The following is a 27,500-nucleotide window of genomic DNA, read 5'->3' as shown; positions in this document are numbered from 1 at the left end:
TTCGCTTTCTGCGCCTACAATCGCGGCAACCGGAAGCGTTGCTCGCAGTGCGATCGAGCGGACGGCCGGTCTGATCCGCAAAGTCGTCCTGATCAAAGTTCTCCTCCAGCCCGTCTCCAGCTGCCGGTAGGAGCCGATCGGTTCCATCCGGTAGGTATACGGTGCCGAACGATAGGGAAGCGTTGCTGCGATCGCGACCGACTCGACCGAGTGACGGAATAAGCTGCTCGTAGTCGGGAGAAAACTCGCCCAATTCCGGTGAGTCCATCAGATCTTCGGCGAATGATGGCACTGGATGGTGGTGGCGGTGATGCTGGGACACGCGAGTGCTACGCCGCAGCCGTGTGGTTCCGCTGGCGGTTGGACTACTGGTGGCACGTGCCCTTGGGCTCTCTGGCGGCTCGCTGCCGGGTTCACCGATGATCGGTCGGTAGGAGAAGTGGTCCAGCTCGAAGCTCACCGTTGGGCTTGTCTGGCAGGCGACCGAACTGGTCGCGTGCACTTTGTGGAGCGACGAGCGACTTCCGTAGCAGCTTCCGCCCGATTGCTGTTGCTGCTGTGAGCGCGCTAGCTGGCGCTGCTGCTCCCTACACCGCTCCAGCTCCATCAGCCGGTCGTTTTCCATTCGCAGAAAATCGTTCTTGTACCGCAGCCCATCCATTTCCTCGAGCTGTTTGGCCTGATAGAAATCGTGCAGTTGCTGCATGTTGGTCAACTGGAGGCGCAACTCTCGCACCATCGTGCGCAGCACCGGCAGGCTGTTCTCTTGCTCCAGGGCTTCATTCTGCGTTAAAGGGGAAGGGAGATAATGGCTTCAGAATGACGATACTGCTATGCTGCAGGGACAGGAAACCGACCTCGTCCAGAAGCTCACCGCTGACCGTTTCGGGCATCGATTTGTGGCGCACGAGCGTTTTGCGATCGCCATTCGCAGGCACCGCAGCCCTGGGCAACGATTTCAGCTGATCGATCTGCTGCTTCACCTTGCTCGGCACGTGAGCGTATTTGTTGTTGCGATGCCGGAGATACCGGTCCGATCTGCTGCTGGCGCTGGAGCTGTTTATGCTGCCGCTGACGAGCTTCAGAGAACCGGTATCCTTGTTCAGTGGTTTCGGGTGGTTGTTGGTCGAAAGCTGCAGCAGATTCTCCAGCGAGCGTGGTTGCCGCAGCTTTGCCTTGCTGTCGGTCTTGAGCTGGCTTGGCCGCTCGAGCGTCGTGCGTACGAACGAGGGTGGCATTGATGATCGATTTCCGTGCTCGTCGCGGCTTGAATCACGTTCGCTCGATGCACTCCGGTTGCCACCTCCGTCCGTCGAGAGCGACGAGTGACCGCTGGACGTGTTCGATGAGCCCGACACGATCATGCGCGATCCGGTTCGATTGCCTACGGGTTTTAAGGGAGGGAGGAGGGCAAGGAGCGAATCTTAGCGGCTTCGGGAATCGTGTGGCCAAAGTCAAGCAGGAGCCGCTTGCACTGTCTTACCGGTGCCCTCATCCGACAGATTGCCAACGGTAACCGTGGTAGTGGTGGTTGTCATGGTGCTGGTGGTACTGGTGGTAATGGAAGCGGTTGTGGTGGCGACAGAAGTCGTGCTAATGATGTGCTGTTCCATCTGCTTCGATAATGGCTGCAGCAGCACCGGCTCGGGACTAACGGGAATTTCGTCGCTCAGATCATCGAAGGCAATCAGCAGGCTGCTGGGAAACGTTTCATCGCACAGATCACGGTTCATTTTGGTTGGTCCTGAAAACTGGTCCCTCCCATACACCCCTCACTCTGTTTAATTTTAACAAACAAAAAACCGCACGGACAGGAAGATTTTCGATTCGCCCATACGCAAGCGTGAGTGTGGGTGAGGCGCGCACTAATTGAAGTTCTGATTGAAGGAGGACGACACAGGCAAGGATCTACTGACGGGGAGAAAATTGTCACTTCACGTCAGGGAGCCATTTAGTACAACGGCTTGCTGCGAATGCTGTGCAACGTTTCTCTATTTCAGTATTCAGCGCATCTAGATGCCAAGTATTCCCGAGAGATAGATAGATAGAGAGAGAGAGAAAGAGAGAGAGAGAGAGAGAGAGAGAGAGAGAGAGAGAGAGAGAGAGAGAGAGATAGCAAAGATGTTGATCGATTGATTGAATCACAAAAATAAAAGATCGCTTTTAGAATGCTTTTAAAGTGAATTTACGTGGTTTTGCTAAAGGTAGCTATTATAACGATGCTAAACCAACGTGCGAGAAATCGTGCCATGAGCTGTGTGCCCCTGATAAGCACACGGGTTTTTTGTTTTGTCTTGGTCATTGCACAGAATATGGGGATTTTGTGTGTTTGGAATGGAATGTTTGCTTAATCTAGGTCGTATTCTGGGAATTTATTTCATCATTTTTGTTTTCAGCTTAGTAACAAAAATACCTGTGATTTTAAATGATTTTTTTTTATTATTACTATACTATCATTGTTTTAGTCAACCCAATTTTTAAGAACCTTCCAGCCAGCTGATTATCAAAACAGTCGTCACATCGATTCGATTTGTTTATATGGATAAGAAGCGAAATGATTCGTTTAGGGATTTCCTTTATTGGGGTTTCCCCCGGTCACGCCAAACACGTTATCGCTATCGCTCTGAACAGGTATTTCAGAAACCAACGATCTCTATCGAGTGTGCCTTTTCCCGTACCGATTGCCCTGGAGTTTGAAATAAAGTAACAGAAGCTATCGACACAGCTAATACAGTCGAATGTCGTTGAGCATTGAGTTGAGCTGAAAACGGTTTTAAAATTTGCATAGCAGACGCTTGACCGCTTGATGTTTGTTCTGGCGGTTGGTGTGCTACTTCAGAGATCATAGGCTGGAAGGTTAGTGCGATTAGACGGAAAAGGTTATCAACAAAAACGCGGCACGAGGATCGAGCAGAGCCGCCTGCATGCGCAAGCGAAGACTTTCTCCCATTTCAATGTTCGGCGGGCAAAATTTCCCAAAAACCCTGCTGGCCTACATAATTGCCTGTGCGCCCTTACTTTGTTGACCAATCGTCATCATCGGCGAATAGAAAACATCGGGAAATCCCAATCAAAATAAAAAAAACCCGTTCCGGTGTTGGTGGCTACATTATTCGTTCTTGTAAAACCTCTATCAATCGATTGTTGATTGGATTTGGGCCTAAGCTCCACAATATTCCAAATTGATCGTGTCAACTACCTGCTGTCGGGGGCGATCACCGGTCAGACGGTTCCATCGGGCGTCTGATTGGTAAAGCAAATAAGCGAGCTGGCGTAAGATAAACACAAAATCAGAAACAAATCCACCTATCAATGCTGTTTGCTCAACGACCTTACCGCCGGACTGTTGCTGTCGACCGAGCAACGGACGCACGTACGCCACGACACTGGCGTGTATGCGTGCGATCAACAATGATCAGCGTGTCCAGTGCAACCTGTTAATCTTTGGCTGCGAGTAGATGTGAGGGAAGAGAGAATACGTACGATCGCGATCCGAGGGCTCCATCGATCGACCTACTTGAATGTGGTGCGAGCAACGTTGAAGTCAGTTCTTAGTGAGCCCCCCGATCGAACAGACGAGGGCTCAGTGACTTGAGTCGTTTTTGCGTCCCCCACGCTTAGCCGGTTTTACGTTCATAGCATCGAACAATACTTTTAAACACCACAAACCAGGTAAGTGACTTGTGATCGCTTGCGAGGCTTGTGGACTTTCGCGTTAATCGGTGAACCGTATCATTCGCCAAAAATGGAGTGCATTCCAGTGTTTGCTTTAACTTTGCTTCCTGTTACAGATCGGTTGCTTTGGCAGCGATGCTTCTGCGCGTCGGTGTAGTGGTGCTCGGACTGTGTTTGACCTTGGGCGCATCGGCGGACGATGTGATTGTAAGTATCAAATTCAGCATCCTTATCGGCTATGGCTGACCTTTGGCATTGGTTTTTTGAAAAATATTAAAATTATAATTATGTATCTTCTTCTCCCCTGTTCCGCACATGCAGGAATGCACAACGGATGACGACAAAAAAGGAGAATGCGTCAAGCTTCATCTGTGCCGGAATGGTGTGATCAATGACGACGGTGCCAACATAATTGACATCCGCTTCAATCCGGATAATGTGTGCGAGGACTATCTGCTGAAATGCTGTGCCATTCCTGAAGATGAGGATGATCAGGTTTTGGTTCCGCCCTCTTCGTTGCCCCAACAGCCCGATACTGGTAACCAGCCCGGACCGAACCCTGGATCGAACCCGGGACCGGGCGTTACTGGATTAAATGCAGGAGGAGTGACCAACGGACCGGGCTCGCCTGGTCAGAGTATACCGCCTCCAGCACCGGATGCTCTAGATTTGGCTCAGGGTAAACCTAAACCATCGGGTGGTGGTCCAGGTGTTGGTTCATGTAACTGCAAAGGAAGTGGCAAGTGTTGTGGGACTAATTTGGAAGATGAACAGTTGACTTTGATTGGGGGCGATTTGTTTCCCGGTCCCGGAAAACCGACTTCCGACAATTTGATCAAAGAAAACCATCCACAGCAGCCTGTGCACGGAGGTGGACCTCCCACTGATATTCAGAGACCCAATCCTTCTTGTGGGTTGCAAGGGTGCGGAACAGGTGGACCAATCGGAGGTCAGAATGCAGGTGATCAAGTACAAAAACCTGTTGGTGCAGGAGGTCAGCCAGCTGGTGCAGGATCAACTGGAGGTCCGAATGCAGGCGGACAAGTACAGAAACCTGTTGGAACAGGAGGTGAGCCCGCTGGTGCAGGACCAACTGGAGGTCCGAATGCAGGTGGACAAGGACAGGGACCAACAGGAACCGGAAGTAAGCCGAGTGGAACAGGGCAAGGACAGGAACCAACTGGTGCAGGAGGTCAACCAGCTGGTGCAGGATCAACTGGAGGTCCGAATGCAGGCGGACAAGTACAGAAACCTGTTGGAACAGGAGGTGAGCCCGCTGGTGCAGGACCAACTGGAGGTCCGAATGCAGGTGGACAAGGACAGGGACCAATAGGAACCGAAAGTAAGCCGAGTGGAACAGGGCAAGGACAGGGACCAACTGGTGCAGGAGGTCAACCAGCTAGCGCAGGATCAACTGGAGGTCCGAATGCAGGCGGACAAGTACAGAAACCTGTTGGAACAGGAGGTGAGCCCACTGGTACAGGACCAACTGGAGGTCCGAATGCAGGTGGACAAGGACAGGGACCAATAGGAACCGAAAGTAAGCCGAGTGGAACAGGGCAAGGACAGGAACCAACTGGTGCAGGAGGTCAACCAGCTGGTGCAGGATCAACTGGAGGTCCGAATGCAGGTGGACAAGTACAGAAACCTGTTGGAACAGGAGGTGAGCCCGCTGGTGCAGGACCAACTGGAGGTCCGAATGCAGGTGGACAAGGACAGGGACCAACAGGAACCGGAAGTAAGCCGACTGGAACAGGGCAAGGACAGGGGACAACTGGTGCAGGAGGTCAACCAGCTGGCGTGGGATCAACTGGCGGCCCGAATGCAGACGGACAAGGACAGGGAGCTGGTGCTGGTGCAGGAAAGCAACCGGGCTACGGTGGTTCTGGACAACACGGCGCGGGAGCTGCTAAACCATCTCCTCCTGGCAGTCCTTCCAAGGGTTCTGGTTCTGGTGGTAGTAAAGGTAGTGGTGTTGCTTCTACTAACATACCGGTTGTTACTAACAATGATTGTGCAACTAACTAACCAATTGCATGCGTATCTAATCTCTATTCTGTTAAGCCTCTTCCTAAGCACATTTATCAACCCATTTATTCATTCGACCTTCGCAACAGATCGCACTGGAGAGGGTACCACTCAAAGTCCATTCACCGCAACCGCTCAGCCACTAAAGTGTGGCTTGCGTAATGTGGACGGAGTTGGATTCCGAATCACCGGCGACAAGGATGGCGAGTCCGAGTACGGCGAGTTCCCGTGGATGGTGGCCATTCTGAAGCAGGAGAAGGCGCTGGATCAAATCATTCACGTGTACCAGTGCGGTGGTTCGTTGATCCATCCGTCGGTCGTACTCACGGCCGCCCACTGTGTACAAGACAAGAGCCCGCAAGACATCACACTGCGGCTCGGCGAATGGGATACGCAGACCAAAAATGAGATATTCGACTACCAGGTAAGTGGGATTCGCCCGGATATGAATTGTAATGGAGACCGTTGAGCGCTAGAGGTTAATATTCTAAATCGATTAACAGGATCGCAAGGCAGTGGAGATTGTGACTCACCCCGAATTCTACAAAGGCGGTTTGTTCAACGATGTAGCTCTGGTGTTCCTCGATAAGCCGGCAGAGCTGATGGACACGGTCAACACGATCTGTCTGCCGCCGGCGGACTTCAACTTTGATGCTTCACGCTGTTTCGCATCGGGCTGGGGCAAGGATGTGTTTGGCAAGCAGGGTACCTATCAGGTGATTCTGAAGAAGATCGAGCTACCGGTGATGCCGCGCGCCGAGTGCCAGACAGCGCTACGTACGACACGCCTGGGGAGAAGGTTTAAGCTGCATAGCAGCTTCATCTGTGCCGGTGGCGAAAAGGGTCGCGATACATGCAAGGGTGACGGTGGCTCACCGCTCGTTTGCCCGATACCGGGCTCTGTGAATCACTACTATCAGGCCGGTATGGTGGCATGGGGTATTGGCTGCGGGGAAGACGGTATCCCCGGTGTGTACGTGAACGTGCCATTGTTCCGCGGGTGGATTGAACAGCATCTGACGCAGAGAAACATTTCTCACAGCTCCTTCCAGTACGCATGAGCATTGGCTGTTCTTTTAATTTTAAAGTAAAACATTGAATTAAAGCAGTGCAATAAAACAGAGAGGCAGTTAAAATCTTTGCATCTTTATACAATGATATCACACCATTTCATGAGCATAGTGACTCCATCGCACTGGATCGAACAGATCATTTCCATCAACAGGGTGGCAGAGCAATCAAGCGGCAAAGGAATCAAACACCTAGAGATAATGCAAGATGCGGATTACGAGTTGAAACTGAAACAAGTTAAAATTGCCATTATCATCAAAGCCGGCGGTTATTTCAATGCATATGTTGACTTTAATGTTGGAAATCACAGTTATCACTTGTTTGCTGGTTTGCCGGGATCATCGAATTCATCGGTCAACGGAGCAGGATTATCAAAACATAATACCAACGTGGCCAATACTGCCACTTATAATCCGGAAGCCGATTGATCAAAATGAAAAAATCTGCAAATTAATACTTACCTACTGTATTTTATCTTATGATTTTAACGTTCAGCATACATGAGTTATTTAGAAATGAAGCAAATCAAAGCCAGCATAAAAATAAATCATCAAGCAGACGCAAGATAACAATTGTATGATCAAGTGAAATACTTTATTTGCAAATCACGGTTCTCATTAAACAAGTTTCCTACACATCCTGATACGTTAAGGTTTTTCTCGATCCACTCTGCGAAAGGAGATACGTTCGTGAGAATTGTAAGAGATGGCTCACGGTCGCAACCGACATTTTTCGAAATAAATCCATACAAAATATAACGAGGAAAAGAATCTCCTGTAATCTCTGCTACAACGGGCCCACCTGCTTTATTATCACATATCCATTTGTGCTCGGTGGTCGTGATGCATTTAAAGGATGTATTGAATTTAAATGACGGTTGAGTCTCTTTTACCTTCAACTCACAACTGTTATCTGTGATCGTTTCTGTCGCGATTGTCTTTGAGGCAACGTTCTCGTTCCATCTAATAAATGCAATACTATCGTTTAATCCGGTGTATGATAGATTGAAGCCCACGTCGTTATGTGAGCTAAAATTTCGGGGCATCCTTATTGGTTGAATAGTCGAATCAAACTGTACTGCACGATTTAGCTCTAGTATGGCTATATTATTGATCTTGGTGCTAGATTTAAAATCCAAATGTCTCTTAAAACACGATACTTGAAACTCGTTCGGTACGGATGAGTTGTTAGCATTTGTGTACCACTTGCCAACTCTAACACGCCATTCACGTACCGTATTGTCGCATGAATAATAACAGGTGGCAACTGAGACCACGGCACGAACGCTGATGAGTGCTCCATTACAACAGTGAAAGCCATTTCCGTTGAAAATGGTTGCCAGCCAAGGTGCGTTATGTGCTTCTATTTCTGTTTGCGAATCCTCAACAATTGTAGGGGGTGTAGGATCCTGTTCTTCCTTTTTATGCACATTTCCGGTATTGTTATCCGCGTTTGTAATTGCTTTATTGTCTTTGGTATCCGTATCGGCAGTCGGATTGATTTCCGTAGAAGTCATTGGTAGCAAATTTTCTACGGGCGCAGTCTTAGACGCCTCTGTACATTCAGCGTCACAGGATGGTATAGATTGTGGTGGAGAAGGTGTAGAATGTGTTTGATCCTTAAGGCGCTTGTCTTCATTGAGGGGTAGTTCTAGTTGATTTACATTATTTCCATCGTTACCCTGAGTTGCTCCTTCATTGATATCAACGGGAAGTGTGCTATTAGCTGAAAGATCTGTAGAGGTCACCGTGCTCACATTGTTTTCACCTGAAGGTGAAGTGGTTGAAGGGTTCTCTGTTGTGGTCTCTTTAACCGGGAGATCACTTGCAGAGGTAGTGTGATTTGTTTCTGGAGGTTTTTGAGTCGTAGATGAAGTCTTTTGCTGATTTGGATTTTCGGTCACAGGCCCCGTCAGAATATCATCAGTTGACCATTCCACAATCTCTTCGGATTCTAATTCTGCCCTAGTGGCTGAAGGGTACTCTACACGATTCACCAGGCGGAAATTAGCAACAGCTACAGCCGCTATAGGACAACACTCGAGCTCAGATGGACACTTATCTCCACGCAACCGGAAAGTGGGAACACTGCAGACGTCTTTTGGAACGCAGGCACCGATGAAATTACGGCATTCCTGAAATTCCACCGATTTCTTTGCCGGCGCAGACATACAAATGAATCATTTAATAAACTGCGGCCAAGATATTGTCCTGCCAATTTGTTACCTCCGCGTGATCACTCACCGTAGACACCACAACGGCGCACGATAGCAGCCCAACCAATGCAATCGACTGGAAGCATCCGCTCGCCATTGTGGTTTTCAATCAACTGAACCGAATAGCACGTTTTGGTCGCAATATATTCTTAACTAGCACTTTGCTACAAGCATCGATAACCTCTTCGATGATAAGGTTCACCCTTGGAATGTGTATAATACGTGGCCGGCAAATTATGTTTCTTTCATCGTAACAGATGCGTTGGATTTCCGGTCAATGACGAAAAACGACCGATTTTTGAGAAAATTTTTGAGTTAAAACCGGCTTATGCTTGTCACCGGTACCCAATAGTTCTTATTGTCGTTCTCTTCAAGCTTCACTCGTGGTTTTTATATGATTTATAATAACATAAGAAAAAATCCAACCGTTTACAATATTGAATGATGTTGGAATGCTATTTATTGACATTACACAGTATTTTAAACAAAATCAACTGATGACAATAGACTGTAGAAACTGTACCTCCGTTTGCAGAATAATCTTGTTGATTGGATTCTATTGAAATACGGTACACAAAATGTTTGAACCAGCAAGGTTACCCGTTAGATTTATTGTTTTTCGTTAAGCTTACTATCCCGTTAATCCACGATTTATAATCGAATACATTCGTGACTAGTGTAGGAACATGAGCCTTATTGTTATCGTAGCATCTTGAAATTATACCATACAGAACGTAGCGATTGTCAGGCATCCTAGCTACCACCGGGCCGCCCGCATGACCAGCAAACAACAATTGATGATCCTCCACAATGCATCTACTGCTATTCGGATCACAAGTCTCACTGGCGTTATTGGACATAACGCAAAAATATTTATCATTAGGCAAAATGGTTCCTTTTTGATTTGCCAATATCGTGGACCTACAATAAGTTCCATTAATTTGCTTCAGTTCGATCATTTTCAACATGTCTGGCTGTTCGTTGGATGCTGATGTTTGTGCAAAACTACCATTCCAACCAGTGTATAGTAAATTGCGGTCGATGATGGCAATCGATTCCTGCTCCGTTGGAGGACTTATTGAGTTAATATGCTGGCTAAAGCTAATAGTTTGATTCAGTTGCAGCACAGCAATATTATTGGCTCTATTTTTGTTTTTAAATCTGTCGTGCTGTAAACCATTTTGCACTTTCACATCTATCGAACTGTTCGACGAGTTTGAGTGCCGTAAACCAAGTCGAACAGTCCATAAGTTTGGCTGATTTTTACACTTTGTCCAACAGGTACTAGCTGTTAGCACGAAACGATTACTGATGAGAGCTCCGTGGCAACAGTGGCGTCTATTTCCATCGAAAATTGTTGCCAGCCAAGGTGCGTTATGATCAGATCGTTGAGCTTCGTGTGGCTTTGTTGGATGAGTTGTAGCATATGTTGGTTTTGTATTAGTAGTTGTTGTTGTAAAAACATGAGTCTTATTATACTCGCTAATTGGTTTCCTACTATCCTCGACTTTAGGTGTCGGTGGGGGGATTTGTTTTGGCGTTTTAGTTACAATTTCCGTTGGAATATCATCAGTTGACCATTCCACAATCTCTTCAGATTCTGATTCTGTGTTGGTGATTGCAGGTTTCTCTGTGGAATTCACCGTGACGAAATCAGTAACAGGTACAGTCGCTTTAGGACAACAATCAAGGTCGGATGGACACCCGTCCCTACGCAACCGGAATGTGGGAACACTGCACTCGTCTTTTGCCATACAAACACCGGCATCATTTCTACATTTCTGAAACTCAACCTTTTTCTATGACAGCAAAAAATACAGGAGCACCCATTAATAAGTTGTGGTTATGCGTTTCTCTTCACACTATATTACCTTAGGCGCATCTCCTTGCGCTGACACCACGCTAGCGATGGCGAAAAGCACTGCTACGATCGCAATAAACTGGAAGCGTCCGCTCGCCATTGCGCTTACAAATCAACTATTCCCCCCATTGCGGTTCACTTTCGTTTTGGAAGCAGTGATAACCCTGTCATGATAAGTAACAGTCGACTGCCATCCGCATCATCGGTATTTCCCCCATGAGAGCACGATTCTCCCTTTTCATCGTTCTCTCTCATTCATGCCCAATGTTCAATGTGAATATGTTTCAATGCATTTGTTTAAAAAAGGAGATAGTATTTTAAGTTGCTTCCTTGATGTAAACTATTTTATGGTTATTGTTTACGTTGTGCATCAGCTAGTTTAAACGGCTGAATTGCTTATTCTTTGGGTATCGTTAAAAGGTGTAAAAATTGCACAATGCATGTCTACATTATTCTGATAAATAAATGTTTTCACTAACATTTTTATACGCCCTCGTGCACCATTAGAAAGTGGTACCGATGTGTATTATAGAAAATTAATAGCTTTATTAACGCAAGAGAAACAAATGTATTTATTCAAATGATTGTTTCATACATCTAATCTGTACGCTAGAACCAAAAGTATTGCTGTACTGCGACAAGTGATCGTTTACTATGTCCTCAGCGATATTTTGCATTACAGATCACTTACGCTCATGCAAAGATGTTAATTTATATGTTTATTTTAGTTAAAAATTTTGTTTGTTGGTATATTGGAGTTCAAAATGATAAACTTCCTCAGTCGTTATGTATGGTCGAGAGTGTTCGTTTGATCCAGCTGCGGAAGAAGGCCACACTAGTGAGCATCGTGGTTGGGTATCGATTCTGTTGACAATTGTATGCCCGTGAAACCAAACCGTGAACGTAGTATCGGTTTTCCGATTCCGGCACCTCTGCTACGACCGGTGCGCCCGCTTCTCCCCCACAGGGCCATCCCTCATGTTGCACATTGGCACACACGAAGCTTGTGTGCAGTATAAATGCCGGTATTTGCTGTATGTAGCGGATCTCTTTCTCGCAGGCGTTCCGATCGTGATGGTTCAGTAGAATCAGGGTCAGAAAGTTCCGCCCGGTGCTAGACTGTGGCAAGGATCTAGTTGTAGCGTGCCAGCCAGTGAACAGCAACGTTTCCTGGCTACTACTGAACGTGTACTGTGCTTCGGGCAAACAGACGGGCTGAATGGTCGGTCCGTACTGAACCTCACCGACCAGCGCCAGTACCGCTATGTTGTTAATTAGTGAATGGACACTAAAGTCCTTGTGTTTGTAGGCCTTACGCACTCGAAAGTTATCTGGCTGGAGCGGTTCGATGGAAGAGTTAAGATCCCATTCGCCCAATCGCACCCAGATTTGATCGACCTGGCTGCTGCAGCGACTAACGCAGTGCGCCGTCGTCAGTACGGCACGCTCACTGATCAAGGCCCCGTTGCAGCAGTGACGGAATGGCGAGGATGATGCGCTGCTCTTGCTATCATTGCGCCCCCTGAAAATGGCCACCATCCAAGGGATCTCCCCGTATTCGGCCCGGTCGAGCTGATTGCGCACCAGTTGCTCCACGACTCCGTCCTTTGCTCTATAACCGCAGCCTTTGAACGTGAAATTAGCCCTCAGCGATGCCACATCAGGTATCGATGGTAGCGCTTCTTCCTCGGGAACCGATCGTTCTGTGATATGTTCAAAATCATTCGGCAGTGTTGAGTAGTCAGTTTCATACTGCTCCGTAACTGGCTGCCGATATGTTACGGTGTCCGTTTTCGTCGTGGTAGTCTGGCTGTCTAGGGAATCGAACAGCACTGAAATGGTGGTCGCTGATGCTACACTAGACACTTCTGCGGCCGTAGTGGTCGATGGTTTGCTGGTAGTGGAATGTGCCGGAACAACAACGGACGCCTTAGCGCAACAAACGTGAAACGGTGATGGACACCTATCTTCACGCAACCGCAAAGCCCGTACACTGCATTCGCTCTTGGTGACACAGTACCCGTAGCCCGATCGACACTCTGGCAGTGCATCGAGTCGCGACAGTACATTGCGTCGTCTTTTTGGCGTCGATGGGCAGCATGTATGGTTTGGATTCGTGCATCCGTTTGTTAGTCGTTCGATCTGTGTGGCCACGTGGCACTCAGAAGAGGGACGGCAATGCCCGTTACTACCATCGCGCGCCGTACACGTCTGAAAGCATAAATCAACAAACAAAAAAAATCATCAAACATATTTGAGAAGTCACTCGCATACCGTGTACTACCTCAAACACCCAGTCAGCATCGTTGTGCCGCTGCGCCAAAACGACGTTGGTGGAGACGAGCAATGTGCCTAGTAATACCAATCGTGATCGCAAACTTCCTTGCCGCATGATGCTGAACAAACGACTGAAGCACATAAGCGGGTATGGCAGAATGATCGCACATGCTACTGTAGGCCATGTGCATCGATGATGCCCCAGCGTTTCTGGCTGATAAGCAGCAGGGAGCACGACCTTTGCTGGTTCCTTTCGCTAAAACACACTATCTTCAGCGGGGATTCCCAATGTGTGTCCGGCGCCCTGTTGTTGATGCTCCAGTGCAATCTGTTTGGTGTGCTTTGCTTTCCACAGAGTACGCACTGGTTCGTCGTAATCTTAGTGGTTAATGGTGCTGGTTCCATGATTATTCCAGGTTACTTTGGCGATTCGAAGAAATGGTGTTTTTTTTTGGAAAATGTCAAGCACCAGTACGACCCCGTGTGCTTTCTGATAAGCGGGAGGCAACATGAATCCAACTCCGTTGCCATTTTTACAAGCTTGGTATTTCCAGGAATTGTGCCGTCAGTCCGAGTAAATCTGTCCGCCATTGAGATCACAGTGGCACGATCTTATGTTTAAAAGCCACTAACATGATCTTACGTAGAACCGGCCAAAGGCTGATAAGCTGCTACTGTGGAGTGATGTACGGGCTTTTCCACATCCATTGGCCGGTTAACATTGATGAACTAGTCATTCCGTCGATCATTTTTTCCAGTGTTCCCTGTTCCATCACTTTGCTCTGTGGCCGATCGTTGAAGTTATAGCATACCGACCCGGCAACTGTCCGGCTCATTCTCGTTTGTACCGTTTTACCAATCGCTCAATCCAGTGCTCACAATGCGCTCCCCGGCGGTGATGCTGCTTGGAGTGGTGACGTTGCTCAGCTACAACACGATCGTCCTACTGGCACAACACACTACTGGATGTGGAAATCGTAACACCGGTGGTATCCTTCGCCGGAGTTTTGGTGACAAAGATATCGAATCCATGTATGGTGAATTCCCCTGGATGATGGCCATCTTGGAGACGAAGGAGGTGGCGGGAATCCCGAACGTAAGCGTGTACCTGTGCGGCGGCTCCCTCATTCACGAACAGGTCGTCCTGACCGCGGCCCATTCCTTAAACAACAAGCAAGCGTCCGATCTGAAGGTGCGAGCAGGCGAATGGGACATGAAGGGAGAGAATGAAACGTACCCGCACCAGGACCGGTCGGTGGTGGAGATAGTCATACATCCGGCACACCACAAGGGATACCTGCACAACGATTTGGCGCTCCTGTTCCTCGACTCTCCGATCAAGCTAAACAGGATGATCCAGCCCGTGTGTCTGCCACCGCAGGATACCAAATTCGATCATCAGATGTGCGTTGCGACCGGCTGGGGTAAGGATCACAATGGTAAGGGCGGTACGTACCAGAGCATACTAAAGCAGATCGATCTACCGATCATGCCGAATGAGGAATGCGAATTGGCATTCCAAGCGACTCGGCTTGGTCCAAAGTTTACGCTGCACAAGAGCTTCATCTGCGCTGGAGGTGAAGTGGGTAAGGATACGTGCAAGGGTGACGGTGGCTCGCCGCTCGTTTGCCCGATTCCCAACAAACAGGACCAGTACTACCAGACCGGTGTCGTGGCGTGGGGCGTCTCTTGCGGGGAGGATGGTGTCCCGGGTGCTTACGCCAACGTAGCCATGTTCCGCGACTGGATCGATCAACAGATGATCCAGCGCGACTACGGTACCAGCAGCTACACCGCATAGAAAGCCATCATCTTAGTTTAATTTTGATTATTGTTAAAATTCATTACCAACACATAAAAATAAGGATTCAATGGTGGATGCTCACTGAACTAGCTCACTTTTCTTACCGTTTTTACGAACCCGGTGGTTCCATAGTGTGGGCAGTCCCGGTCATCTAGATCGTGATGCCAATACTATTCCTCATCGCTAATCAGCTCGAGCCAATTAGCCTGCCAACGGGGTCACAGTGGCGTGATCTTATGTCAAGAAGATGATTATTCTATCTCTAGATGTCTCAAAGGATGGTGTCCGAAATTGTGTCGCATAAGTACCGCGACAAACATATCTTCAATTTAAAGGTGATGACTGATTCGGCTGATTCGTAGCATCATCCGTATCCGGATGATGATGTGCGGTGGTACCACGGCAAGAACCCGTTTAGCGCGAACCGGTCGAACGACTGTTGTTTGCTGATAAGACGTCGCGGTGTGCAAGGAGGGGGGGCTTTTCCAAATCCATTCCGAAAACCTGTTCCCTCCTCCTTGTGCGGCCAATCACATTCAGCCATTTGTCGATGAACCCGCACCTCAGCCACAGCGGCAGAGTGTTATTCTCGCTCGGATGCGCATTCTGCATAATTCGCTACTGCTGCTGCTGTACATTCGATCGATTCGAACCCGCAAACACCGGTTCCCGGTTTGACCCTGGTAGCGATATGTTGATGATTGTTTCCCGAATCATTCGCGATGCTTGTCAACGTACTGACCGCTATTTGCCAGTCACCATCCGGCTGGTGCTGGACTGTGCAAATAATAAAATTTTGGCTAGAGGTCACTGTCGACCCCACCGCGAAGATGATCGTAGTGGTGATCTCTGGCGACACACCGCTGGAACCGGTTTGATTTGCGTGTTTCGCAACAAACTCACACCGTTGCCGCCGCTGTTGCTGCTGTTGCTGCTGCTGTGGGGTTTCGTTTGTTTGTTTATTGTTAGTCCGGGTACCACCACCGTGACCAGGCAGGAACTCATACCATGACGGAACCGGTCAGATGGTAAATGCGCTGATCGGTCTCTGCGCTGTTAATCCACCGATCCCTTTCCGATCGTACGCGATCGCGTGAGTGCGTGTATGGGTGAGGATCCCTTCTCTATCGATCAACGCGATCGTCTGGTCTACGAGAGTTAAAACATACCAACCGGGCCACCGTGCGGCTCATTCTCGATTCAACCGTTTTACCGATTACAAGCCTGCTGCTCACAATGCGTTCGCCGACGGTGGTGACGCTTCTTGGTGTGGTGACGTTGCTTGGATGCAGCACGATCATCCTGGCGGACGAGCTAAGCCTGGATGATCTGATCAACCAAGTGTTTACGACCGCTTCGCCGGGCAAGGAAGTACCTCCGCCGACGCCAGCTCCACCGCCAGTACCACCAGCACCACCAGTAGGCCAGAAGGTAAGAAAGGAGCGGTGTGGTGGAACTCGGGAAGCAGCGAATCGATTCGCCTGTGACGGCCATTTGTAATCTTTTGTTCTTGCCAGGGTGGCCCGTGTGAAGGTGAAGCCGTCTGCATCCAGAAGTATCTTTGCTCGAACGCCAGCACTTCGGGCGAAGGATTAATCGATATTCGCTTCTCGGATGATAATCCGTGTGTGGACTATCTGTTGCAGTGCTGCTACCCGGAAGACATTGTAAGTATTGCGCCAGCTGGGCATCTGCGAAGCGTATCGTTAATGTGATTCCACATCTCTCGGTTCTAGATTCAAGCACCGGGCGGTAACGATGGTGGCCATGGAGGTGATGGTGGCCATGGAGGCGGTGGTGGTACCGGTCCCCCGGTAGTTACCCCACCCACCACGGTGGTACACACTGCCGGATGCGGAAAACGTAACACCGAGGGTATCGGCTTCCGGATTACCGGTGCCAAGGATAGTGAATCCGAGTACGGTGAGTTCCCGTGGATGATGGCCATCTTGAAGACGGAAGAGGTGCTGGGACAGCGGCGCGAGAACGTGTACCAGTGCGGTGGCTCACTGATCCACAACCAGGTCGTCCTGACTGCGGCGCACTGCATCAACAACAAGCAAGCGTCGGAGCTGAAGGTGCGAGCTGGCGAGTGGGACACGCAGACCAAAAACGAAATCTATCCGCACCAGGACCGGTCGGTGGTGGAGGTGGTCGTTCATCCCGAGTACTACAAGGGAGGACTGCACAACGATGTGGCGCTGCTGTTCCTCGATTCTCCGTTCCAGCCAAATGAGGGCATTCAACCGGTGTGCCTGCCACCGCAGGATGCCAAGTTCGATCATCAGACGTGTTTCGCTTCGGGCTGGGGCAAGGATGTGTTCGGTAAGGCCGGTACGTACCAGGTTATCTTGAAGAAGATCGATCTACCGGTCGTACCGAACGATCAGTGCCAGTCGGCGCTCCGTACGACTCGGCTCGGTGCCAAGTTTACGCTGCACAAGAGCTTCATCTGCGCCGGTGGTGTACCGGGCAAGGATACGTGCAAGGGTGACGGTGGCTCGCCGCTCGTTTGCCCGATCCCTAACAAACAGCATCAGTACTACCAGACCGGTGTCGTCGCGTGGGGTATCGGATGTGGTGAGAATGGCATCCCGGGTGTTTACGGCAATGTAGCCAAGTTCCGCGACTGGATCGATCAGCACATGATCCAGCGTAACTTCGGTACCAACAGCTACACCGCATAGGAAGGCACCGTCTTCGTTTGCTCTCCCGTTAAATGATTCTTTCTATGAGAAATACATTAGTCCACTCTTCAAACAACAGTTCTCGGGGAGTCGAAACCTTGAAACCCTCATCTGCTCGTCGTTGTTGCAACCATCCGAACGCGGTTATCAGCCCGAGACATACTGAACTGCTAACCCCAAACCGGGGCCAACCACAGCAACCAATGCAATGGTGATGGTGATAACGAACACGGTGGTTCGATCAAGGAAGGCCCGAAAAGCTACTCCCGCGATCCCCTTTACTTGTCATCATTCATCTCAAGGAAAAGAACCGAGTGGTCGACCCCGTAATGAGCTCCGAACGACAATTTGCACCTTTTCGAATGGCTTCGCCAGTCGCCAGTGTCTTCCGTGAATTCCGCGTATCCACAACGGTGCGGTGGGGGAAAGGAACGCCAATAGAACCGGTTCCGTTTCGTTGCGTGGGGCGTCATCGTGCTGCGGCTCAAGGTAAAGGATGGATTCTTCAGGGTTAACGTCAACCGATCGAGCGTGATCGATATGTTTATTGCCCGGCACAATGCGACATCATAGGTGCAGGGACTTACCGGAGCGAACCTGTTTGACCTGTGTGCAGTGAAGCAATTTGTTTTGCTGAAAGCACATCCACGGGGTTTTCTAGCGGATTTTCCGAACGATCGTCGAATGGACCAGTGAGCTGAAAACAATCGGCTCCGGATCCGGAGCACCGTTTCCTGCCAGCATGTTTGACCTTGCATTTCGGAACCACCGACGGCTCACTGTCACTGACGCAGAAGGGAGCAAACGAGGACGAGGTTATCGGAGATTAACCTGCCTGCCTGCCTGCCCGCCGCCTGCCGGGTTGACCGTTGGGACCTTCTTTCTAAATATTTTCTAATTCCCCCGAACTCGATCCTCGGCCTGCTTATCGGTTCTCTCGTTGGTCGGGTGGTTCGCGGTGTCCGGAGGGATCACCGCCTCAAAAACCAGTCTACCTCACTCACCAACATCGTCGATCGGGGCAAAGAAGCATACACACAGATACGCATTGTCCCACCACACATACCCACGCGGGGCGGGTCAGAGCAGAGGGACACAATCTGGAATGGGATTTTCATCTGTTCTAGCCGACCGATACCTGTCGCTGGCAATCGTGGTGGTGGTGGTGGTGGTGATGGTGGTGGTCGTGGTCGAATAATCTTCCTAGTGTAGCACGGTCGGCTGATCATCGTTCGACCTCAGATGGTGGTGGTGGCGGCTGCTCGACATGCGGACAGATCGTCACCAGCAGCATCGCATCACCAGCAGGCTCGTCGTGTGTTTGAGGGAGCTTAAAGCATACCGTTCGTGGTGTCGCGCAGCTCAATAGTACTGCGACCGTGGACGGAGTCGCACGCGCATCGCGACAAGGTGGTCAACTCTTGCATCACCACAACCCAGCAACAATTAGCTCTGTAGAGAGCTCAGCGAGGGGAATCGAAAAAAACCGGCTTTGCGGGTTTCAGTGGATCAGTTATTGTTTTGTTTGCTTGTTAGTACAAGGTAAGAACCCAAAAGGAGGGTGGGCGCAGTGGAAAAGCAAGGACGGAAGATGAGATACTGTAGAACGATCGTAAGCGAGCGTCGCAGTATCGCTTGTCGAGTGTCCCCAGCAGCGAGTGCAAGCGATTGCGGAGTTTTCGGTGAACGGGCTCGGACCCCAGGTCTCGGGACAATCTCTAATCTGTGTAATCAGTCATTTGAACCACGGTTCCACGAACAAGAAGTGATGGAACTGATCCTTTGAAACTGTCGAATGCTGCATGGAATCGGAAGGAATCCCCGGAGATCACATGATCGTTGGCGGTGCATTTTTTTACAACGGTTTCAAACTTAATGTTGCCTGTCGGGGGGTTTTGGGTTCGGTTTGATATGTTGTTAGTGATTTAACAAGAACTATGCTCCTTTTTATTATTATCTCAACCTAGCTTCCTTTCTCTTTTCGTAGGAAACGTACCTTGCAGTCATGCGTTCCCGAGGTGCTCGTCCACTGCTGATAGTGGCAGTAGGATGCTGCCTGCTGGGTCTGGCCGCAGCGCAGGACGATCTGGACGCTCTGTTCCTGTCCGTGTTCAATCTGACGGACCCAACACCAGCACCATCCGCTACACAGGCGACTCCAGCTGCTCCGGTGGCTGCGGTTCCGACTCAGGGCGCCGCAACTCCAGCTCCTGAGAGACAATATGTAAGTAGCGTAATGCGTAGCCCCGCTCACTCCCGCTAACCATCATGCCCCACCGCCCCATCTTGCAGACTTGCACCGGCGAGTGCGTCCAGTACTATCTGTGCAGCGACAATCAGATCATTACCGATGGTGCCGGCATTATCGATATCCGTGTCGGTGAGGATCCGGAGGAGGAGAGCGAGTGCCCCCACTTCCTGAACACCTGCTGCGAGAAGGATTCGGTGTTGATCGATCCACCCGCTTCGTTGACCACCCCGAAACCACCGCCGGAGCAGCACCGACCGACCTGTGGTTTCCGCAATGCCGAGGGAATCGGATTCCGTATCACCGGCAACAAAGCGGGCGAAGCCGAGTACGGTGAGTTCCCGTGGATGGTGGCGGTGTTGCGCGAGGAGCGCGTGATCGACAGCAACCTGAATGTGTACGAGTGCGGTGCGTCGCTGATCGCCCCGAACGTCGTCCTCACGGCGGCCCACTGTGTGTTCAACAAGCAGCGCGAACAGCTACTGATCCGGGCGGGCGAATGGGACACCCAAACGCGCAACGAGCTGCACCCGCACCAGGATCGCCGGGTGGTCGAGCTGATCACGCACGAATCGTTCAACAAGGGTTCGCTGGCGAACGATGTGGCACTGCTGATCCTCAACGAACCGTTCCAGCTGGCCGAGAACGTGCAACCGGTCTGTCTGCCACCGAAGGATGCCAAGTTCGATCAGAACGAGTGCTTTGCGTCCGGCTGGGGTAAGAACATCTTCGGCAAGGAGGGCAAGTACCAGGTGATACTGAAGAAGGTGAAGCTGCCGGTGGTGCCGCACGCCAAGTGTCAGGAATCGCTCCGCACGACACGCCTCGGTCGTCGGTTCGTGCTACACCAGAGCTTCCTGTGTGCCGGTGGCCGAACGGGTGAGGATACGTGCCGCGGTGACGGTGGTTCACCGCTCGTCTGCCCGATCCCTGGCTCGCCAGCGTACTACTATCAGGCCGGTATCGTAGCGTGGGGTATTGGTTGCGGTGAAAATGGTATCCCCGGCGTGTACGGTAATGTCGCTTACTTCCGGGACTGGATCGATAAGCAGCTGCAGACGCGTAACATCGCGGCACGGGACTACATCTTTACCGCTCCGTGATCCGAGCCCGTGTCCCTCGGCACACAAACGCGTATCGCACGCACGACATTAATAGAACTCGAATAAAATGATATTCAATCAGATCAGAGTGGGGGCCTGTGTAGTTGCGGGGCGTATTTATTGACCAAGGGACACTACAACGGAAGATAGTTACGCGAAGGTACGGGCGGTTCTGCCTTCTGGACAAACGTTGGATCGCGCTGATGATCGATCCAGCTCGTGAGGCTCTGCAATGGTACGGCCGTACAGTTGCTAGTTAGTAATGCGTGTAATCGGGCCATCGCTCCACCTTCTTGATCGCACAGCAACACGGCACTGCTCATCGAGCGATCGTCACAGTTTGCACCATTCGCCAAACAAACCAAACCGGACAGTCTACAGTCAGCGAGTGTCGTTTGGTACCGTCGAGGCACTGCTGCTTCCGTTCCGGAAGCGAGTGCATCCTTGTTCCAACCGACGATGTAACAACCGTCGCTCGTTGGCAGCTTCCCGTTGGTGAAGCTTGCGAAACAGGACGATGAGCCGCGTCGGATCTTGCTGGTCAGCTGCAACAGTGCAACATTCCGGCGAACTGGATCCACGCCGTAGTCCTCGTGAATGGTTACCTTCGCGATCGTGTGTATCTGCAGATGAACACGGCGTCAGCTGAGTAGGAAAAGGGGGTAGCGCCACACACTGGGCATACTCACATTGCTATCCTGCAGCGAAAACCGGTTCGAAAGGTCATAATCACCAAGGTTCACAAAGAGCTGGTCGGGCGATGTTCCCTCCACGCAGCTTGCCAGTGTAAGCACAAGGTCCGGCGAAAGAAGTGCCCCCGCGCAGCGGTACTGATCGCTAAAGAAGCCCTGTGCTACCTCTACCCCGGCCCAGATGGACAGTAGCCATGATGGCACAGAGGGATTCCCCGTCGTAAAACAACGATCAGATGTGACGATCGGTGGCTTGTTTGTGTGGCCTAAATCCATGGAGTTGATATCGTTCACGAGCTCCGTCCACGATATGCGATTCATTCGGCAGCACACCTGATCCCCCGGACAGCCCGCGTTACCGGACGGTTCAAACATTGTGCACATGGTAGACGCTACACAAGTTCCATTACAGTGTTTGGGCACTTTGGGAGGCACGGCAGTAGCACCACAGCAGATATAATCACGAGGACACTCATCACCGTCCGCCACGAGCCGTACATCGAGCGCATCCGAACCATACTCGTCGTACCAATCGGAGTCTGGGCATTGGCTTTCGTTCATTACGCACATACCATCGCATGGGTTTGGCGAATTTTGTCCGGCAGTGTCACTAGCAGATTGAGGTACTATCGGATCATCACAGCACAGCTGCCCTGGTGGGCAATCAAGGGGATCACCGTCGACGAGACGCAAATCAACATCCGGAGCAGGGCAGAAACGTTCCGGAACGCAAATGCAGCACCATGATGATCCTGCGAGGTATAGCAGCACCAGCAGTACTGCTTCAGAACGCGATGACATTACGAACTCACTGGTACCTCGTAGCTTGTCTCAAATAAAAATCGCTAAACCGTCGCGATGTGAGTAACGGACCTGCAGAAGGTCCCTCGTACACTGGATGGATGAATTGCACAGGCTCCACCGATTGGGATGCCACTTTACCGGTGTTTTCGAAACGGTGGCGGGGATTAGTTGCGTAATACTCGAAGCAGAAACATTAGGATGGAGGGGACACCCACCACCAGCACGTCTCTTTTAACCATGGTTCGAAAGTAACGGTTGGAGTCGCTGCTCACGCTATCTTTGCGATGAACTATAATTAGGGGTTTTTCTAAGGCCGGTTTGCTGCTTGAATCTTATTGCTTGCTGTACGTCCCTTCTAGATACAGCGTGGGCCGGCGCACTGATGATGATTCCAAACATTCCATCACCGATGGGTCAGCAAAGGGATGGATCGTAATGCAATGATAATGCATAATGAAAGATATTTTGGAATAACCTTTTGTGGGGGCCTAGTTCGAAAGTTGGTACATAATGATAACGACAATCACTAAAAAAACGATTTGGATCAGTATTTATTTGTTGCAATACTGTAAATGATCTGCTGGTGGTCGTCATCTAGAATTTCAAAGAAAAATCATACCAAACTGATGTTTAGCTAAACTGTTAAATATTAGTATAATCTAGAATTTTACATTTATTATTAAAAATTATATGATTCAATAAAACTATCTAGTGGTGGTTTAATGAAAAATAATTAAAAAAATGAGTGCTGCAGATCAAATTTCTGTCCATGTGTCGAATCAATCCAACATCAAATCAACTGAACTGTAGAAGGGGCTATCAAGTTTATTCACTTCTTCTGTAGCCCACACAACCGAGATTTAAACCTTTCATCCAAGACCAGTTGTTTGTAGTGTTCCCCGATCGAATGTCCATCCTTCGAGGACAGAGATGTCGGTGAAAACATAAGGATCATCAATCATTCCCGGCCATATGTGGGTTTTTTTTTTATGAAAGGAATGTCCTACTTTGTGCATCCAATCAAAACCCTGATGGACACTTTAATGTGTCGTGCTAAAAGGTTTCTTTTTTCGGAATTTGACCAATTAGTACGTTTTCTCGGCAATATCTTTCGAGGGGTCGCATAAGATGGTCAATACTCTCGCGCGCGGTCTTTCCTCTCCTATCGCACGGAACTTGTCTTTCTATCCAAAAACAACTCGACCTCCCCTCCTCGCCGGGTGAAGGTATGCATAGACATTATTAGAACGGGTTTTCTGCGTCTTTCTTAGCTACAACTACAACCACAAAGCGGCATTTGATAGTGTAGCGAAGTTCGCATCTTTACCGCTCCCTCTACCTACGCCTACGATGAGGAATTCTGTCCAGTTCCGAGCGGAGTTTGATTGTTGTCCGTATAGTGTTCCAAAATGACGTACCGTTTGTGCCTGCAAAACAGGTTCTAGTAGTGCAGGGCAGGCGAACGATTTCACCAGAACATCCCAACCCAAGTCGACGACTTGGACACACATGCAAGGCGTTATCGGTGAGTCCCGATCCTCGGGGCCCGAACGTGTCGCTTCGTCGCCGTAGTAGCTATCGGATGCTGCCCCTGTCGCTCGGCTCAGTTGTTGCTCTTTGGCCCACCCGATTGGCTGCCAATCGACGCTACCGGTAGCTCGTGTACGTGGCCACGGTTTGAAACGCGAAACATGAACCTGCTCGTCGGTGGTTCTTCGATGGCATTGGCAGCTCTTCTGCTGACATTGGCCGCTCTGCAAGTCGCTGTAGCGCAGGTGAGCGTTCACTCTGTAACGAGGAATTCAAGTTCCAATGTCCTTTAAACGATTATCATCATTCGCTTCTAGAACACCTGCACGGACCGGTGTGTACCGATCAAGAACTGTCTTCACAATGAGGATGATCCTCCACCGGAAGTAGATTTGCGTGTTGGACAGGATGACTCGGACGTCGTTGGACAGTGTGCCCACTATCTGGATGTGTGCTGTCCGGAGGACAGTGTTGTCGAAGATCCTAGCACCCACCAATCGACCGACCAGTCGACGACGGTAGCGGAAAAGTTCCTACCCTGCGGTCTCCGTAATCCGGATGGCGTTGGGTTCCGGCTCGGTGGTTCCAAGGTTGATGAGGCAGAATTCGGTAAGCCGACGTCAATGTCAACGTCCACTAGCTCACACTCGTTCGCTGTTCTCACGCAAATGGCTAACCTCGGCAGGCGAATTCCCCTGGACCTTACTGGTGATGGAGATGACGGAGCTGTTTGGCGAACGGAAGGAGGTGTACGTTTGCGTTGCATCCTTGCTGGCACCGAACGTGGCCCTGACGGTGGCCCATTGCGTCGTAAACAGGACGGCCACCGATCTGGTAGTGCGCGCAGGTGAATGGGACACTCGCAGTGATTCGGAGCTGCTGGCGACTCAGGTGCGTAGCTTACGCGCGATCGAATGTTTTGGTCTGGCCAATCGATAACACAATCACGATTTTACCAACAGGACAGCAACGTAAAGGAGGTGCACATTCACGAGCGATACAACAAACACCATCACTACGATGTGGCACTGCTCGTCCTGGCGAAACCCTTCTATCCGGCCGAAAACGTCCAAACGATCTGTTTGCCACCGCCGGGTGTGCGGCCACCGGTCGGTACCGAGTGTATTACCGGCGGCTGGGGTAAGGACAAGTTCGGGAAGGCCGGTGTCTACCAGCAGATCCTCAAGCGTGTCACGCTACCGATCGTGGAGTCGGCCGAATGTCAGAAAGCGCTACGGAAGACGCGCCTCGGTGCCAAGTACACGCTGCATAATACGTTCTTGTGCGCCGGTGGCCGTGAAGGGGCCGATGTTTGTTCGGGTGATGGTGGGGCCGCACTGGTCTGTGCAGTGCCCGGTAGCGAGGCCACTTTCTATCAGGCCGGTGTGGTGGCTTGGGGTATTGGATGTGGAGATGCAAACATTCCCGGCGTTTATGCCAATGTTGCGCCCGTGCGTGAATGGATCGTTGACAATCTGAAGTCGATGGGCGTTGATCCTGTGTTCTACGAAACGACGTCCTAAACGATGAGGGCATTTTCTGTACAAACGATAACTGTTCGCTAAAAAATAAAGCTAAGCGAATACTGCCTCCAGGACATTCACTGTTTATCTGTCATGTTCTTTTCTTGTAGATTTATGTCCAAATAAGAATTCAAGCAGCTGCGTAAAAAAGAATATGTAGCAATAGCCCCCATCTTACTCGTCTTATCTCGCGTGTTTAGAATTGGTGCACAAAGTAGAGCACCAGATGACCTGGCCGAAAACAAGGTTATCAAGGTTTAAGCTCCTTGGTTCAACCTTGGGCTCGAGCGATGGATTTCGCCACAACGCCAAAGGTCGACAGACAAAAAGTTGTTTCAACCCGATTTCGGGCATCAATCCGGAACATCTCCGGATGGAATTAAATCAGAGCTATAATCAGAGAGAGAGAGAGAGAGAGAGAGAGAGAGAGAGAGAGAGAGAGAGAGAGAGAGAGAGAGAGAGAGAGAGAGAGAGAGAGAGAGAGAGAGAGAGAGAGAGAGAGGGCTCCTTCCTTCTCGAGAATCGTGTAGTGTCAACAAAAAAAAAACATCCCAAATAACCTTGACGATCCACCACTTCCATTCGCCGCTTATCACCTACAGCCCGCGCAGTGCCCGCGAAGCTTGGCCGAGTGACAAATGGGTTTTTACCGGTAGCTTCCCGCAACACCGTCGATTTGATGGCCATTCCCGGGTTGGGGGAGAACTGGACGCGACACGAACTACAAACAAACAACAGCAAATGGCATCGACCGATCTCTATAAATCGTGTTTAGTAGATCAAGCAAGTTGTGTCTAGCAAGGCGCAGCATTCGATCGTCCGCGACTGGGTAAACCCCACGGGGAAACTTGAATCCGCTTGAACTCGTCGATATTACTGGGCTCCGATTGTGTGTCTGCGATGATCCTTTCGTGCGATCGTATGCGTGTGATCGGTCACAACTACCCCCAAAAGGCACTGGTCCATCCCCTCCAGCCCCCCCGGGGGGGGGGGGGGGGGGGCATTGCGATCCGTTGAGGTGTTGGTGTGGTTAGGCAGCGCGGAACCGGTGCCGCAACGCGATCACCTCGACTCGACTCGGCTGGCACCACGATCGAGCTCCTCGATCGAGCTCAGTTTTGTACCGGCGCTCCATCGAGTCAGGTCCGTCCTGCGGCGCCATCATCATCATCGCGAGGACGTTCAGTCACACCAGTTCAGTCAGACACAGTTGATCGAGCTCGGCTAGATCGGTTCCCGTCTGGTTTGGCGGAGTAATTTCGGGTGAGTAACTGAATTTATCTGTTACAACCAGATCGCAGGCCACACCCCGGTGGGGGTGGAGGTCATTGACCACCACCAGTAGTTCAGAGTGCGTCCGGAGGACGGAGCAACTAACAATCGTTTCGACACCTTTTCGGCCGTGGTTACGTCTAGTCTTGATTGCAGTCATAAGCGATCCGTTGTTGGTTGCGCTGCGCGAAAATCGAAACTCTTTTTTGGAGGCCAAAAACGGTTTTTGCTGACTACTGGCTGACCTAAACGGTGTGTACCGGGTATAACCTTCCGCTGCCAAGACGCTTGCGTGCTAGTTGAGTAATCGACAGGAACGAATCGATGCCGTAACCGACCGTTGTTTCTGTTGATGCTGCTGCTACTTTGTGATGAAGTTGGCCAGTCCCTGACCAGTTCAGTTTCGGGTCAGTCTGGTATTTTGTATACTTTTCTTTTCCATCCTAGCGAGCATCGGCAACAACGAAACAGGTTCCTGAAGGTGTCTCTTATCGCAAGGTCAAGCCGGTGGTACGTGAAGCATGAGCCATCGCCCAAGAGCAGTGCTAGCTGGACGCTACCACGATCGAACGGTAAAGCCGGAATGACGTGATTCACTAGCATCGTTTACCATCTGAGCTATACCTGGGCAGAACCGGGGAGAGTAAACATTGAATTTCCAAACGATGACCGCGACTTTTGTTGAAGCACCATTGGCCCATTGTTTGCCT

The 27,500-nt window shown here is 50.3% G+C and overlaps 10 protein-coding genes across 19 annotated transcripts in view; 6 read left to right on the top strand and 4 right to left on the bottom strand.

The window, feature by feature from the left end:
* LOC126576246 (uncharacterized) overlaps positions 1 to 1,839 on the bottom strand; it is a 2,143-nt gene extending 304 nt beyond the window's left edge. Inside the window, exons 1-3 of the mRNA XM_050237452.1 lie at positions 1,484 to 1,839; positions 858 to 1,384; positions 1 to 784 (exon numbers count right to left, since the gene is read on the bottom strand). The exon at positions 1 to 784 is cut by the window's left edge and continues 304 nt beyond it. Coding sequence (XP_050093409.1) covers positions 1 to 784; positions 858 to 1,384; positions 1,484 to 1,733 — 1,561 coding nt within the window. The 5' untranslated portion in view covers positions 1,734 to 1,839. The remainder of the gene's footprint in view (positions 785 to 857; positions 1,385 to 1,483) is intronic.
* A 1,675-nt stretch (positions 1,840 to 3,514) lies between these two features.
* On the top strand, positions 3,515 to 6,822 carry LOC126576226 (collagen alpha-1(III) chain-like). Of its 10 annotated transcripts, XM_050237421.1 has the most exons (7): positions 3,516 to 3,672; positions 3,792 to 3,882; positions 3,997 to 4,867; positions 5,066 to 5,140; positions 5,339 to 5,641; positions 5,793 to 6,127; positions 6,207 to 6,822. In XM_050237421.1, exons 2-7 carry the CDS (start codon positions 3,811 to 3,813, stop codon positions 6,762 to 6,764), a joined length of 2,214 nt encoding a protein of 737 aa, XP_050093378.1. In that variant the 5' UTR covers positions 3,516 to 3,672; positions 3,792 to 3,810; the 3' UTR covers positions 6,765 to 6,822. The 10 variants fall into 10 exon arrangements, with proteins under 10 accessions (XP_050093382.1, XP_050093377.1, XP_050093374.1 ...); XM_050237425.1 differs by lacking the exon at positions 5,066 to 5,140 and having other exon boundaries at positions 3,515 to 3,672; positions 3,997 to 4,786; positions 5,183 to 5,641; XM_050237420.1 differs by lacking the exon at positions 5,066 to 5,140 and having other exon boundaries at positions 3,515 to 3,672; positions 3,997 to 4,984; positions 5,183 to 5,641.
* A 2,576-nt stretch (positions 6,823 to 9,398) lies between these two features.
* On the bottom strand, positions 9,399 to 10,961 carry LOC126576261 (proclotting enzyme-like). The gene is made up of 2 exons (XM_050237468.1): positions 10,861 to 10,961; positions 9,399 to 10,788 (listed from the first exon to the last, which is right to left on the bottom strand). Exons 1-2 carry the CDS (start codon positions 10,948 to 10,950, stop codon positions 9,586 to 9,588), a joined length of 1,293 nt encoding a protein of 430 aa, XP_050093425.1. The 5' UTR covers positions 10,951 to 10,961; the 3' UTR covers positions 9,399 to 9,585.
* A 447-nt stretch (positions 10,962 to 11,408) lies between these two features.
* On the bottom strand, positions 11,409 to 13,271 carry LOC126576251 (phenoloxidase-activating factor 2-like). Its single transcript, XM_050237457.1, has 2 exons — positions 13,135 to 13,271; positions 11,409 to 13,061 (listed from the first exon to the last, which is right to left on the bottom strand). The coding sequence occupies exons 1-2, from the start codon at positions 13,267 to 13,269 to the stop codon at positions 11,628 to 11,630; spliced, it is 1,569 nt and encodes a 522-aa protein (XP_050093414.1). The 5' UTR covers positions 13,270 to 13,271; the 3' UTR covers positions 11,409 to 11,627.
* Positions 13,272 to 13,883: 612 nt separating this feature from the next.
* LOC126576273 (phenoloxidase-activating factor 2-like) lies at positions 13,884 to 15,052 on the top strand. Its single transcript, XM_050237480.1, has one exon. The coding sequence runs from the start codon at positions 14,008 to 14,010 to the stop codon at positions 14,926 to 14,928; it is 921 nt and encodes a 306-aa protein (XP_050093437.1). The 5' UTR covers positions 13,884 to 14,007; the 3' UTR covers positions 14,929 to 15,052.
* Positions 15,053 to 16,116: 1,064 nt separating this feature from the next.
* LOC126576260 (phenoloxidase-activating factor 2-like) lies at positions 16,117 to 17,696 on the top strand. Its single transcript, XM_050237467.1, has 3 exons — positions 16,117 to 16,362; positions 16,449 to 16,598; positions 16,668 to 17,696. The coding sequence occupies exons 1-3, from the start codon at positions 16,168 to 16,170 to the stop codon at positions 17,616 to 17,618; spliced, it is 1,296 nt and encodes a 431-aa protein (XP_050093424.1). The 5' UTR covers positions 16,117 to 16,167; the 3' UTR covers positions 17,619 to 17,696.
* Positions 17,697 to 18,968: 1,272 nt separating this feature from the next.
* On the top strand, positions 18,969 to 21,057 carry LOC126576264 (phenoloxidase-activating factor 2-like). Its single transcript, XM_050237472.1, has 3 exons — positions 18,969 to 19,160; positions 19,606 to 19,842; positions 19,911 to 21,057. The coding sequence occupies exons 2-3, from the start codon at positions 19,624 to 19,626 to the stop codon at positions 20,967 to 20,969; spliced, it is 1,278 nt and encodes a 425-aa protein (XP_050093429.1). The 5' UTR covers positions 18,969 to 19,160; positions 19,606 to 19,623; the 3' UTR covers positions 20,970 to 21,057.
* Positions 21,058 to 21,065: 8 nt separating this feature from the next.
* On the bottom strand, positions 21,066 to 22,943 carry LOC126576262 (uncharacterized). The gene is made up of 2 exons (XM_050237469.1): positions 21,659 to 22,943; positions 21,066 to 21,592 (listed from the first exon to the last, which is right to left on the bottom strand). The coding sequence occupies exons 1-2, from the start codon at positions 22,460 to 22,462 to the stop codon at positions 21,104 to 21,106; spliced, it is 1,293 nt and encodes a 430-aa protein (XP_050093426.1). The 5' UTR covers positions 22,463 to 22,943; the 3' UTR covers positions 21,066 to 21,103.
* Positions 22,944 to 24,040: 1,097 nt separating this feature from the next.
* Positions 24,041 to 25,774, top strand: LOC126576267 (phenoloxidase-activating factor 2-like). Its single transcript, XM_050237475.1, has 4 exons — positions 24,041 to 24,240; positions 24,313 to 24,604; positions 24,681 to 24,886; positions 24,958 to 25,774. Exons 1-4 carry the CDS (start codon positions 24,157 to 24,159, stop codon positions 25,516 to 25,518), a joined length of 1,143 nt encoding a protein of 380 aa, XP_050093432.1. The 5' UTR covers positions 24,041 to 24,156; the 3' UTR covers positions 25,519 to 25,774.
* Positions 25,775 to 26,620: 846 nt separating this feature from the next.
* Positions 26,621 to 27,500, top strand: part of LOC126576263 (phenoloxidase-activating factor 2) — a 2,512-nt gene continuing 1,632 nt past the window's right edge. Inside the window, exon 1 of the mRNA XM_050237471.1 lies at positions 26,621 to 26,781. The gene's annotated coding sequence lies outside the window, so the exon portion shown is untranslated. The remainder of the gene's footprint in view (positions 26,782 to 27,500) is intronic.

The sequence above is a fragment of the Anopheles aquasalis genome, chromosome 3 (genome assembly GCF_943734665.1).
Source record: "Anopheles aquasalis chromosome 3, idAnoAquaMG_Q_19, whole genome shotgun sequence".
In the NCBI taxonomy this organism is placed as follows: domain Eukaryota; kingdom Metazoa; phylum Arthropoda; class Insecta; order Diptera; family Culicidae; genus Anopheles; species Anopheles aquasalis.
This window is presented reverse-complemented; position numbering and strand designations above follow the sequence as displayed.